The sequence below is a fragment of the Falco punctatus genome, assembly GCF_963210335.1.
Source record: "Falco punctatus genome assembly, chromosome: Z".
NCBI lineage: Eukaryota > Metazoa > Chordata > Aves > Falconiformes > Falconidae > Falco > Falco punctatus.
In genome coordinates, this window is record NC_137586.1 from 31,259,056 (window position 1) to 31,273,650 (window position 14,595).

At 44.7% G+C, this 14,595-nt stretch overlaps 1 protein-coding gene across 3 annotated transcripts in view; it reads left to right on the plus strand.

Moving 5' to 3' along the window:
• Window positions 1-246: 246 nt before the first annotated feature.
• Window positions 247-14,595, plus strand: part of UHRF2 (ubiquitin like with PHD and ring finger domains 2) — a 103,445-nt gene continuing 89,096 nt past the window's right edge. Inside the window, exon 1 of one of the 3 annotated variants that reach the window (XM_080372296.1) lies at window positions 247-8,695. In XM_080372296.1, coding sequence (XP_080228422.1) covers window positions 7,979-8,695 — 717 coding nt within the window. In that variant the 5' untranslated portion in view covers window positions 247-7,978. The remainder of the gene's footprint in view (window positions 8,696-14,595) is intronic. The other 2 variants (XM_080372295.1, XM_080372297.1) reach the window with 2 other exon arrangements.

The window sequence follows — 14,595 nt, forward strand, 5'->3', positions numbered from 1 at the left end:
CGTGGATAATAGGCTGATTCTGTCCCCAGTCACAACTTCATTCTCTTGGGAAACCATATTACATCCCTTACTCATAAAACTCCACCCACGTCCAAGAACTATTTTACTGAACATTGTAATGTCACTATAGCATTCAACGTTCACTCTATTTTTTCAGTCTTGTTTTAATAGCTTATAGTTACTACCTGATATGTTGATTGTGTCACTCTGTGTATGTTGAATGCAACTAAAGGCTGGGTCAGCTGTGGGTGAAATGCTAGATCAGGCTGGAAGCTGACTTCCATATAAACTTATCTCACATGTCTTGGCAAGCTACAGATGTTAAAAAACCATATAGAATACTACTGCTGTATGATGATCTAAAAATAACTACCTCCCTTTAGCCCTCAACTTCTGCTCATTGGAAACCAAGTTTTAGCTGCCAACCTCGAAATGAGTCAAAATTTTCTGAAGCTTCAGTTTGTTCTTGTTGAACACTGCACCTGAGGTCACATAGTTATTCTCATTTTGTTCATCTGTTGTGTTTAGCTTTGAGCAAGTCAACCCTCCTAGTCTTCTAAGACAGGTTCTCTATTCTGTAGATTATCCTAGAAGCAGTTTTATGTACTTACTCCTAGTTAAACTAAGCTGTCCTGACAATGCTAAACAGTATGTTAGATAAAGTTTCATATGAGGTTTGTACAAATGGTGTAGAGGAATGAAGCTGGGTTAATTAATATTGATAATTTACAGCTGTGGGTTGGCTTCAGGGGCGGTGAGTTGGCTGATGTAGACAAGGTACAGGTGTGGCTGGTTCTGTTAAGAGGTTGGGCAGCCAATGAAGAGAGAGCAGCTGAGGAAGAGAGAGGAGGAAGAAGCACAGAGAGGAGAGAGAGAGTGTGTGTGCACACACCCTGGATGAGGAGAGACTAGGTGAAGGCAGCAGAGGGACTGGCATGAAGGGTGTGCTGGTATGAGATGGTAAAAGAACTTGTTGCTTCCGGCTAGTTTGGAGAGTGCTGTGACAAAATGGGGTCTCAATTTGGGTCCTTTTGCATGTATGGAAAAATAGCTCTAGTAGAAAAAATATGATTTATGTGGTAAAAAATTGCCTTCCCAAATTTTGAAAACTTCTCTTGAGGGATGTGAGTGACAAAGGCTTCCACGCATCCTTTTTGGTTAATATAACCACTGAAAAGGTTACTTACCAATTTCTTTAAAAGTTACCTGCAAAACTGGTGAAGTACAGTTTTCTCTGCATTACTGTGAGTGGAGAAGAATGCAAGGGGTCCCTTGTTACATGGATAAAACAGTAATCATGCAAGAAGTCTACAATGGCTTACACCAAACAAATTCTTAGACCTTATTAAAAAATAACATTAGCACTGGATATCACAACACCCAGATAATTACATTTACTTTGATGTTTCCACTATTACTCTGGGTTTGTAGGTTTATTATTTTTGAGTAAAAATTCTCACTGCAATTATTTTTCACATACTCCCAAATCAGAGATACATTTTCACATTTCAGCCAGCTCACTAACTAAAATGCAGTTCATTACAGAGTGTGGAAGGTGAGACGAGGGTTATTTTTTTGACTATACAAGAGTTGAATGGCATACCTAGAGATTTCAGAAACACGCAGGAGACCATAAAAGGTTTTAGAGTGCTCAGTTGCATTTAATTTTGCAGGATGTAGTTCTTTAACCTAAAGATTTGGAATGATCTTTGAAAACAATTGGGAAGCTGAAGCTGAAACTCCTGCTATTCTACTTATCCCATATATAATAAACCTAGCTGTAAAGTTCTACTTCATGAACCTAAACTTACTGAAATGAAAGTAGATGAACTATAGATTTGCCATTTCTGAAAATTCCATATGAATGCTCCACTGGTTTTCAAGGAGTAATTTTATCAAATTATAAGTCAAGAGTGCTTTATAAATGCCCTACTGATTTTAAATAAGCTTTTCTACAAATTTTGGCCCAGATGCAATAGAATTTTTCCTTTGAAATTAATGGAAATGTCTATCTCAATAGCCTAATTTATGTTTCCCTGGAAAATTTCAAGTAAAACCAACGGAAGACTTGATTCACTATACTTTTAAGAACTTTTCATGAGCTGCTTCCAGTTGCTAACGCTCCAGATTCAGTTATGAGATCAAAACAGTGTCTCTTCTACTTGTGCAATGCCAACAACAGTAGCATGTACACTGCTGGTGACACAGGATGCTCACCTGAAGCAAAAAATACATTAGAGCAATAAGAATCAATTATGTGAATCACACAGGTTCAGATGGAAATAGAAAGATTGGATCATAAAGAAAATTGATGTTCTTTATAAATTATGCAATTGAACAGTAGCTTACAGTAAAGTTCAAGTTTTAGTCACATCAAGATGTTGTCAATTGCTATCATACTTACCAATTTATTTTGCTAGCCTGAGCTATCTCATAAGATTGCCAGCTAAAAGTTCATATAGCTTTAATTCTCACCAACAACAGAGTGACATTATTTGGAAACACATCTATAATGGGCAACCTATCTATCCTAACACCAGGCCTACCACAATAAATTCTACAGCTTCAGAAAAGGTTTCTGATATTTCCTTTGAAAATTATTATACCTTTGGAAAGTATTCTGTCACACTGAGAAAAAAATAAGAAAATATCAAGAAATGTAAGAAAAGAATCTCACAAATCTAAAACCATGGAGAGAAAACACATAGACTTCTAAAAAAAGCCAAGGCGTTGGTGCTTTTCCTCCTAATTAGCCCAAGTTTTGAAGACTGGATACTACTCTAGGATAAGACCGTGTCTACACCACTCTGGTTTTTAAAGAGGAAATACCCACATAAAAGATAATGGTACTGTGGAAAGTATTAAATGGCCCTGTATATGTCATCCTTTCATATCTTCTCTAAAATAATAGAGGCTCAAACTTAAAGGGACTTCCACTTCTGAGCCAGAGAAAGAACAGAGAACAGGACATAAACTAGACATGCCTCTCTCCTTCTACATAACAAAATGTGGGTATTTTTGACCAGGTCTGCTCTTCATTTTCTAACTTCTGTGCTTACATAATGAGTTTTGAGATTACCCTTCATTCCTAAAAAATCCCACTTAACCAACTAAGCATTAGTAGTGTTACCTGGCATTTAAATTTCTTAAGCAGTTATTAAATGATTTATTATTTATCTGCCTTGCTATAGAAAACTGGTTTTATCATACATATCAAATCTTTCTCTATTCCTATCATAATCAATTAAAGTTATGTTATGAACTTAGTGTCACAACTTTCCTGTATTTCAAAACTCCCCTTACACGATGAAAAGAACAGTCATCTCTACATATAGGTTACCATTCTTACATATGCTTGCTACGTTATCAGCAACAACTATACTGCATTTGCTTTTGCTCTCTTTATCAAGTTTAAATAAAATTAATTAAGTCAGCCAGCCTGGTTTGCTCTCCCAACATGTTTGTGCTGGAATGAAGTCACATTAACTTCACGGGAGTTCTACTAAGTTCCCATTTCCTTCTTCTCTTCCTCTTCCCTGGAAGGCACATCAGCACATCTCAGCAAAACAGTAATGAAACATTCACACAGTTTATTACATTGCCTACAAGTTTTTAAAAGGCTCCAGGTCTAAAGCTCACAAGAAAAATAAATCTGTAAAAAGATTTTCTGTCTTCTCCTTCCTGGCTTCCTGCTCCTCTTGCATAGGTCATCCTGAAATCTCAGTGGCATATGTTTCCCTCTTCTGGGGGCTTCTTTCTGCTTCCTTTGCTCTGTATTACGCTTCCATTCTTTCATGCCCCCCCCCCCCCCACGTGTCATATGCATTTGTCTCTTTGTCAAGCTCATCTCTGGCTTCTTCTGCCCATCCCCATGACTTTATCCACATCAAGGCCATTCCATCAAGAGGTCTCCTACTGACAAACGTAAAATTTTTAAGATTTCAGACAGAATTTCAAGTACCAGAACCAATATAATCTCAAGCAAGTAATTATCTTTATTTACATGCTAAAGCAAACTACCCATGGAAAATTATGAAAATGTCTACACATGCAAAGGCTCCATTCTAATAGCCCCCATATTTCATCTCATAATTTTAAACTGTTAACTAGTTTATCTCACAAAAAAAATGCCAACCAATTTACATCATGGCTTGCTTTTGAACATTTAATCACTAAAAAATTCCTTAAATTCAAAACAAACTCATGCTTACTGTTATGTCATTCTCAATTTACTTAGTTTTCACTTAATTTCTCATTCTTGTTTTATAGTTTTCCTCTAAGAAAACTAGCATTGTCTTATTTCCTAAAATCTCATTTCAATTTTTCCTTTTCTATGCATTTATACTTTTTTGTCACTGTTTTCTGGTTTTGTTTCCAATTACATCTTTGCACTTTCCTCACCAGTCCCATGTTTTACTTTCACATTCTTGACTCCTTTCCTCTCTGTCCTGTTCATTCTGATGTCTAGCTATGCATTTTATCCCCATTATCTTACTGTTGTCAACATGAAATTAATCTCTTCTTCTAGTGAAGTTAGGTTAGTCACATCTCTGTAGCTCTGTATTGATGGCTGTGCCCTGGAAGGAGAACTACAAGCCTGGTACAGGGAACATTCTGCCCCAGGAGGTGCCAACAGCCAGCCGGCTGCAACAAGGACAAGAAGTTGGCAGAATGAAACTGTAACTAGGGGAAAGGCAAAGGTGGCCGGGGGAGACTGTGACCACTGACTCAATTCAGGACTACAAGACCCACCCCCCCACCTCCCTCGGATGTGTAGTGAATTAAAAATACACTGTAACTTTAAACTGAAGTGTGAGATATACAGACCCATAGAAAGCTACAGTGAAAAACTAATTACCAATAAATAGTATCTTTTAGGTAGAGGTTTGAAAACATGTATGTATAACTAGACTGTATAAATGTTCTTCTCAGTTTTGGGCTTGCTTTGTGGAATACCACCTAGCCCCCAGCTTTGCGCAAATCTGTAATAAAGAAATACCTTGACTCTGTATGTCAACTGGCTCTTGCACACCAGGTGAATGATTCCACTTTTTTTTGACAATTCTAGTAATTCTTCTGCTACCATCACCCCAGTCCATCATGTGTACTATGCTACTCAGTTTCTCCTTTACCAATACCTAACTTCCTCATCAGCATAACCATATCCCAAAGAGGATGTTATTGCTTTCTAAATATCAAGCTTTCTTTTTCTCTAACCTCTGCAATAACTGTCCACTTTCACACTTGCTTTCAGAGTCCTTGTTGAGAATTTTTATACAATTTTTTCGCTTTATATTATAGTTTCCAGCACATACTGCATGTTATGAAACAAACCACCTATAATTACTCCACAGCTAACTGCTCCTTCTAACCAGTCACTTATGTGCCAGCAACCTGATCTCCTTTACAATCCCAGCTAGACAAAATATTAACAGGTATAGTGGTGTAACAATGTGATGCTTTTTTATTTTCTTTCCTCGTATCAAAGAATGTCTTCTCTTCTAGGAAGTCTATCCTATAAATTCTCCCTAGCACAAACTGATGCTATTCTCCCTAAGGTGGTAAAACATACCCCATGTCAGAATTATTTCAGATCTTTCTTCCCCGTTGCAAGACACATTCTACTGCTTGCTTCAACAGAAAGGCTGTATTCTGGAAATGGGCTTATAGTGAGACTATGCTCCTTTTACTGTAGAGGTGGAGTGTAACAAAGGTAAAGCTGAAGACAGCTTCATTTATCCTTTTTTTCAGATAGGACAATTAAACCACATGCTTACTGTACACCTCTGTGTTAAATAATCACTGAATGTTTCAGTGAAGCCAAGAAGGCTGTGGCCAACAGATCACAAAAGGTCATGTGTAGTAGAGTCTTTGCGTTTGAGACTGTTACTACTGACAAAATGAAAACTAAACTCTGAATTTGTGCAAATGGCCATTTGGTGAAATGCTGTAACAGCGGCAGTAAAGAAAGCCGTGTGCTACCACAAAAGCAGAGATAGATTTGCAAGGATGAAGAGAAAAGGAACAGATTAACAGAATAATTAAGAAATTTTGAATTGTTCAGCTGCCTTTGCACATGCTCAATATCCCAAAATTAAGCCTTAAGTAACTCACTCAAAACTGCAGTGTGATTTCTCAGCCCTGAAAGGAAAATACAGGAAACTTTGCTACCGTACTGTGTCTTAAAAGCCGTGTTTGTGCAAATGGGCTTTATAGGTGCCTCTGTGTGTGGTTGGAAAAATAGTTACCAGACAACATCAGGATGAAAAGGGGAAAAATACATGCTGGGAGACAGCATCTGAAAGCCTCCCAAGAACTCACAGTGGTCTTGGATCAAAAACTGGTAAGACGGGGGTACCAAGGAGCTGCTGAACCTGTCTCCAGCACACACTGCACCCATGATGGGTCATGTAACCCACACCACATGCAAGAAGGCAGCAGCTGCTGCAGGTGGACAAAGACCACGGAGCAGCGTATATAAGCACACCTGCTGAAAGAAGGGACCCTGTGTGTGACTGTGCACAGCTGGCTGCAAACCCCTGGAGTGTGGGTACGAGGCCCGGCTCCTGAGTGAGCTACTGGGGTTGCCCTCTCCACTGCTGCTTCAGTTGGGTGACCACAAGTGTGTGCACTGTGTGAGGCAGCACCTGCATGTACAATGGAAATAGTTATCTCCAGTTAATAGTAAGTCTAATTAATAAACAGAGTTCTAGTAACCGTTGGTTGTGATCTGTTTCTTCCCCTGACGCAACACCCTGCCAGTGGTATTTACAAAACCTGGTACAAAAAGGCTAAAACAGGTGTCATCTGGATCTTGTAATCTGTGTTTTAATCCAGCTGCCAAAGTCTTAGACAATAAAGCTGCTCAGAATTCCTCCCAAAGCCATCCATTATTGTATCTCCTTGTTTCTAGCAAGCCCTATATCAGACACATTTCTACAGCATTTTACCAGTATTCATGTGTACTGGTTTTGGCTGGGATGGAGTGAATTTTCTTCAGAGCAGTTGCTATGGTGCTGATCAAGGACGTTTTGTTTTTTGACACTGCCCCACCAGCGAGCAGGCTGGGGGCATGCAAGAAGCTAGGAAGGGACCCAGCTGGGACAGCTGACCCCAAATCATACCATAGCATGCTCAGCAATAAAACCTGGGGGAAGGAGGAAGGGTGGGACGTTAGGGGTTACGACACTTTGTCTTCCTACGTAACCTTTAGAAGCATAATCTTTAGATGCGACAAAGCTCCGGTTTCCTAGAAATGGCTGAACATCTGCCTGCTGAAGTGAACTACCGCATTGGTTCCTTATTTTGCTTTGCTTGTGTGCACAGGTTTTGCTTTACTTATTGAACCGTCTTTTATCTTGACCAGCGTTTTCTCACTTTTGCCCTCCTGACTCCCACCTGGCTGCGAGGGAGTGACAGTGGCCGAGTGGGGCCCGGCTGCCTGCCAGGGCTTGCCCACAAAAGCATGGTGAATCCAGATTTTTCTAACGTTAATTTGCAGAATTACCCGATTTACAGAAATACAGAAAGTCAAGCCCGTACCAGATTCGAAGCACAAACGAGGCTCGCCTTTCGTAGTCTGCCCCGTGTTTTCATTTCTAACGGGAGGGGCGCAGCCCGGCCCACTCCCAGCTTTTCCGGCAGAGCTACACCGGGCCGCGCGGACGTTTGACGCCCGTGGAAGCGCCGGGGCGCGGGTGTCAGGGAGCGGGCACCGTTCCGCCGGCAGCTCGCGGGCCGCGTTAGGCCGCAGGCCTGCAGCAGGCTCCCGCCCCGAGAGGCGGCCGGCCGCACCGCGCCCCCGCCGCAGCCATGGCGACGCCAGCTCCCGCTCCCCCCGCGCGCGCCAGCCCCTCCCCCCGCCGCAGACCTGGCGCCCGCCGCCGGCCCGCGACCGCGCGGCGTGCGGGCAGCGCGCGGGGGGCGGGGCCCAGGGCGGGGCTCGTGGGCGCGTGGGCGGGGCCGCGCGCCGTGCCGAATGCGGCGAGAGGGCGGCCGGCGCGAGCGCGGGGGAGGGGGCGTGGTGCCGGCCGCTCGCCGCGCTCTCTCCGCCCCGGTGTTGTTGTCTCTTTACGGCCGAGGCCGGGGGCTCTCGCGAGATCAGCGTTGGCGCCGTGACCTCCATGTGAGAGCGGCGGCGCCTGGTAAACACTCCCCGGAGTCGGGAGATGGCTCCCGGCGGCGCCCGTTAGACCGGGCTGCGGCGGTTCCCGCCAGACTCCGCCTCGCCTTGTGCCGCCTCGGGGGGCGTGCAGCGCGGGCCATCGGGAAGCGGCGGGGATCGGCTCGGGTCTCCTTCCCCCTCCGCACCCCTCCGAGCGAGGACGGCGGCCCGGCGGGCGGGGAGGCTCGTGTCTGTTCCGCGGCATTTGAAAATCCTGCCCCACCGAGCCAGACAAAGAGCGGGGGAAGCGCCCGGCCCCCTCTTCTTCTCCCTCGCACGCCGCAGAGGCGCTCCCGGGGAGCGGAGCCCTTTGCCACCCGTGCCCCAGGCTTCCCTCCCTTCCCCGCGGCCGGCCGAGCGAGTGGCAGGGAGCGCACCATGTGGATCCAGGTCCGCACTATAGACGGCACCGAGACCCAGACCATCGACGACCTGAGCCGCCTTACCAAGATCGAGTGCCTGCGGGAGAAGATCCAGGAGACCTTCCGCGTGAGCCCCGACCGCCAGCGCCTCTTCTACCGGGGCAAGCAGGTGAGGCGGGAACGCCCTTAGCCGGGCGGCGGGGGTGCGGGCGGTTGGGGGCTTCCCCCCTGCTCCACGCGTCCCCTCCCGGCCTCGGCCCTTTGTTGCGGGCCGGCGCGGATGTCCCCGTCTCCACCCATGTGTCGTCCTCTGGCTCCGGCTTTTGTTTACTCCCGTCCCGTCGGGCCTAGAGGGAAGTTAGGGGGCAGGGGGGGGAGCCCGGGCGTCCGGAGGCTCTGGGACCCCGCGCTGGCTTTCCCCGCGCCCTCCTGCCCGCCTTTTTCCCCGAGGGCGAGCGGGTGCCGGCGAGGCCCCTTTGTGTGTTTGTTTTCCCACCTGAACCGCGGGAGGCTCCTCCCCCGGCCCCTGCCTTTATCGTACCTAAGTGACAGGCGGCCGGGGGGCTGCGGGCAAGCCCCTCCGCTCGCCTTTCCCCGCCCCGACCGCGGGAGCGGAGCGTCCGTTCCCCTCCGCCCGCCCTGCCACCGCCTCGGCGGGGCGGGCGGGAAGCGTGTGGCGCGGCTGCCCCGCGGGCGGTTTCCACGGCGGAGCGCCGCCGCCGGGCCCACACGTGGCGGGGAGGGGCGGTGCGGTGCGATGCGCCGGCGGTGCCCGCTGCGGGCTCGGTGCGTCGCGCCCGTGCCCCCGGCGCGGCGGAGTAACGGTTTTCGGGTCCCGCCGGCTGTGGTCCTCTCCCACCGCCTCGCCGCAGGGGGGCCGGGGTCGAGCCCGTGGCGGCCGGGCCGGGGGTCGGCGGCGTGGGGTTAGTTTGCGCGGGCACAACTTGTGCGCGGGGGGCGGGCGGGCTGGGGGCGGCTGCTGGCCGTGTGGAGGGGCGCTTCACCCCGACCGGGCATCGTCGTCACCGGGGTGGCTGGCTGAAAGCCCGCTGCGAGCTGATACCCTCCCTCCGGTGCCAAGTATGTTCTGCTCCGAGTGTATTGCCTCGGGTCGTATTTTTGTTGCTGAGGGGTGTAACCTTTCAAGCTGCCTTACGTAAATGAGGCGCTTGAGTCGTTGAGAGGCACAGCTGTGACCTGACAAGAAAGATGCTGGATGTGTGGTGTGTTTCAGGGAGAGTGTCTCTTAAGGTGCACCTTCTTACCACAGATGTGTGTTGCAGTGTTCGCCTAAACGGAGCAACGCAAGGCAGTGAGATTTCTGCCTCAAGAGAGACCCAAGTGTGTGTCTTTACAAACAAGGGTGGAAAAAAAAAGTAAAAAATAGAAATTTAACTATGGCTAGGAGGTAAGCATTAGTGGCTAGATGCTAAGCCTAGGTTGTGAACCCAATAGCAAATTAGTAGATTTTTGTGTTTTATAGATGCGTGAGAGTGAGCATTTGTTAGGAGGAGTCCATCAAGACCATTACGAACAACCTCATGTTTTGCTGAAAGGACCAAATCAAGGAACATTGGTCTTGAGGTTGTGTAACCTCTTTAGCTTTGTGCTGCTGTGCCAGCACACCACCTGTTTCAGTGCAGTGTGGGACACAAGGTTTACCCAAGAAGCAGGGAAGACCGTGCCTGTAATGAGTTGTGCTTTTCTATGCAGTCTGTCAGTGGCCAGACCAATTAGCTTGACATTTTAGTTAACAGATGTCTTGCTTGAGAAAGCAGAATAGTGAAATACTATAGATGAAGTTGCCTACATGAGCAGCATTTGTGAACTTAGTACTTGGTTTATCCAGTTCAGGATGTAGTTGAGATTGTGTTCAGTGAAGAGTTAGGGAGTTCTTTTTTACAGCTTCAGTTGCCATTTATGTCTATTTTCTTGCAATTATCATAATTAATTCTGAAGTTTCCTTGATGGTTATGGATTGCCTTTCTGGTCCCTTAGTGCTAGTAAGTAGAAAAAAGGTCAGCAGGATTGGTCTTGCACAAGTACAACTGGATGTTGAGAGACATGAGCAAAGGAAACTGTAAACAACTTCAACTCTCTCAGGGCTATGATAAAAAAAGATTACAAAAGGGCATTTCAATTAAATGGGATGCCAATAGAAAGCAGCATAGTGTGATGGAAACATGGAAAAACGGAAGATTCCTGCTTGTGTTGGTAAAAAAATCTACTCCAAACTCTTTTCCTATTTTATCTGGTTAGCACTCAGTATGGTTAAATCTCTACAGTCTGCTGGTAGAACTGTGATCTTGCTGGAGAGTACTGCTTGCTGTAGTTTCTCTGAACTTCTAGAAATACTGGAACCTAGTACGTGGTGGTTGCCAGAAGACTGGGTAAATAACCTCCTAGAAATGGGAGGCATATGAGGTTGTAGGGATACAGAAACCTCAGCGAGTCACTGCTTATGGGCTGAATTTCAGCAATTTCAATAACTTAATGTTCTTAGCTTGCCATCGAGAACAGCTTCAACTACCATTTTGAGCTAGAGATGTTACTTAGCAGTTCTTTAGGGATGTCTGTGTCCAGTTCATGTAGTAGATGTGGTAAACTGTAATTTTCTGTTGTCTGATATTCAGGTGGAAATGCAGGACCTTAAGTGGGCACTACTTCACGCTCCTGTTCCTAAAGGGTTAAAATTACCTGAAACTACTGATGAAAACCTAGTGCTGTGATTAATGTAGTACTTTGTATTACTGTTTTTTTGTTTTTTTTTTTTTATTTCCTTGTAAAACCAGAAAGAGCACTACTTGGTTAAACAGACTGGTTTCCGGTTTTCAGCTTTTGCAGCCAGGCACATGTGGCACTGAAGAGTGAGCAAGACAGTATTACTCTATCTTCATCTGGTCTGTGAGGACATCCTGGAGTCTGGGGATCCACACTTCTGCAGACAAAGAAGTCAAGTCATTCTGTAGATCAAAGTAGAACTTTCTGAGGAAAGGAAATAGTATTGTATGCATAGTTCTTTACTGTGCAATAGCCGAGTCTGCAGAGAGGTCTAACTGAACATAGAAACCTGCAGTGATGTCTCTTGCTTTCGTTGTTGAAAAAGTTTGATCATTGGCTGGAAGGAGTTTCTTGAAGGGACACAAGTATTTCCTTATGTTGGAATAAATTGTATCTTAACCTTCTCCACCATAGACTATTCTCATCTAATGGTTTGTGTTGTTAAGTATTAACTATGAGTAAACTTGTAAATTCAAATGCATCGTGTGGAGTTCTTCTAAAATACAGAAAAGCAACACAGGACAGTCTGTCTTCTGACAGCATACTCTCTCCCTGTCCTAATTGGACTACATAGCATTTCTTGATGAGAAAAGAAATTCTCAGTTTCATTCGTGAAAGTGAAGGAGACATAGTAAACAAGTTCTTGGCATCTTGACCTACTAAAGCAGATTTTCTGTAGGACCAAGCTATAGTCATTGTGAGATTTCTAGCTTTCAGTAACAGTGTTGGAAAAAAATGAGCAGTTGTTGTAGTTTAACCCAAGCTGGCAGCTAAGTACTAGGCAGCTGCTCACTTGCTCCCTGCCCTGTCCCCCCTGCAATGGGATGGGGAGGAGAATTGGGGGAAAAAGGGTAAAACTCAAGGGCTGAGATAAAACCAATTTAATAATATATAATATATATTATATTTATTTTATATAATATATATAAAAATAAAACAAAATGATGATGAAAAGGAGAAGTAAAAATCCAAAGGGAAGGGAAAAAACCCAAGTGATGCACAGTACAATTGCTCATCACCTGCTGGCTGATGCCCAGCCAGTCCTCAAGCAGTGATTGGTCCCCTCCAGCCAACTCCCACCAGTTTGAATGCTGAGCATGGTGTTTTATGGCATGGAATAATATCCTTTTGGCTAGTTTGGGTCAACTGTCCTGGCTGTGTCCCCTCACGGTTTCTTGTGCCCCTCCAGGCTTTGTGCTTGCAGGGCCTGAAAAACTGAAAAGTCCTTGACTTAGTATAAACATTACTTAACATACTGATGTTTTTAGTTGTTGCTGTCAACATTATTCTCACACCAAATCCAAAACACAGCACCACACCAGCTACTAAGAAGATCAACTATCCTAACCGAAACCAGGATAGTATCCAGCTGTCATTCCATACAATTTATGTCATGCTATGCTTTCCAATACGTTGTCACCTTTCCTGTCTTTTAATATAAACACACAGATATCATTCCTTTAGTCTATGGACTCTCCCTCTAAAAAATCTGTTGAGTTCATTTAGTCCATGATACTGGGCTACATGTGTTATAACAGTTTTTCAGGGCAGGAAAGGTGGTGCGAGCTGTTGGGTTGTTGTATCTTGAAGCCATCAGTTACAGTTGTGCTGATCCAGTTTTGTTAAAAGTTCAAGTTAATTTTTCATTGACGTGGCAATCAGGAGAGAGTCAGGTTCAGATCTCTGAATCAGGAATGGCAGAGACTGGCACTGCAAGGTGCCCGGTGCAGTGGTGGACATATAGAAGTGTCAGTATACGATAGTGTCTAGCCATTAACATCATACATTGGCTGTTTTCATCCAAAACCAAATCCCCTTGAGGCACACATCCAATTTCCCCATCCTCACTCATTACCCACAAAGTGCACACAGGTCCTCGAGCAAAAGCAATCCCATGAATGGGTTTGAGTAGCTGTAGTGCTTGTTGTGGATGCTGGAATAGCTGCAGTTACTTGCTTAATTCACAGCAAGGTTTGAACCACATTCAGCATTCCCAGCAATAGGATCAGGGTCACCAGTGTGCTGGTCTCAACGTCCCAAGGATACTCAAATTTTTCAAAAGCCTTAAACACCTCTGTAATTGGACTAGAGGAGAAGGTGTAAGACATATGTTGAAGTTTAAGTTTGAAAACTTGCCAGAGAACTTAAGGTTGTCCAGAAGACTGTAGGGATATTAATACCAAGTTATGTTTCACATAGAACAAAACTTGCGCACTGTTGTATTTCAGCAAGATGTATGGTTTATAGAATATAGAAACCAATATAATCTTGTGTCGGCTTCTTCCATCATCCTCTCCCACCCTGCTGGAATTTGAACTCAGTGGAAACTTGTAAATGGCTGTTGCTGAAGAAACCATTATCTCAAGTGGCTTTACCATAGTGCTTACCAGAGTCAGGGAAGAAGGATGTTGGAGTCCAAGTGTTTCTTGCCAGTATATGTAAAAAGGCAGTGACTGGAATTGCTTTTGAAGTCATTAATCTTGTTGGTGAGGGAGACACTCCAAACCTGTTTCATGGGAGACTCAAGTCAGCAGGTAGATGTGAAAGTACTGAAGCCATTTATTTACTTGATGTGAAAGTTGGAAGTCAGGCTTACTTCACTGGAAGAAACACACTTCTGCTTTTATGCACAAAAATGTATGGTAGTATGCATTGTGTTACGTAGTTGTGCAGGTTGACTGTTTAGTTTGTAATGCCCGTGAGTTTAATTTCTGTGGATTTACTGAGACAGTACATGTAGGAGGAGTGGAGGAGCTTTAGTTTTTCATGAGTGCATCCTTGTGATATAGCAGCCTCAGTGAAACACGGAGTTACAAATCTGGCAATAGGATACGCCTTGATTTACCTATAGCCTTTCCTCAATGACACCTCTAACTTTTGCTGACTTGGACTGGCACGTGAGTAGTGGATAGAATCTTGTGTGAAGTTCAAGCTTTTAAGCTTTAGGTTTGTAAACTGTGTTTAATACCGCCTTAAATATTTCCAGCCTGGGTGATTTTCCTCTGGAAATAGAAAAGGATAAAAAAGGATTATTTGTGGTGTCTTTCCCGAAAAATGGGAGTGCTAAACCTAGTCATAAAAAAAAAAAAAAAAGTTTCTTAACACAATCTTTTCTCAGCTTTATTCTATTTGGAAAATTGTAAACATTTTCAGCTGAAGCTGTCCAAACCCCATATGCTTCAGGCAGATTCTGGGTGTGAGAAATCTTCAACTGGAGCAGTTAAGTTTTACGTTTTGGAGAAACAGTTTGAAGAAGTCTTGGGAAGGAAGTGATAGCTATTCTTTGTT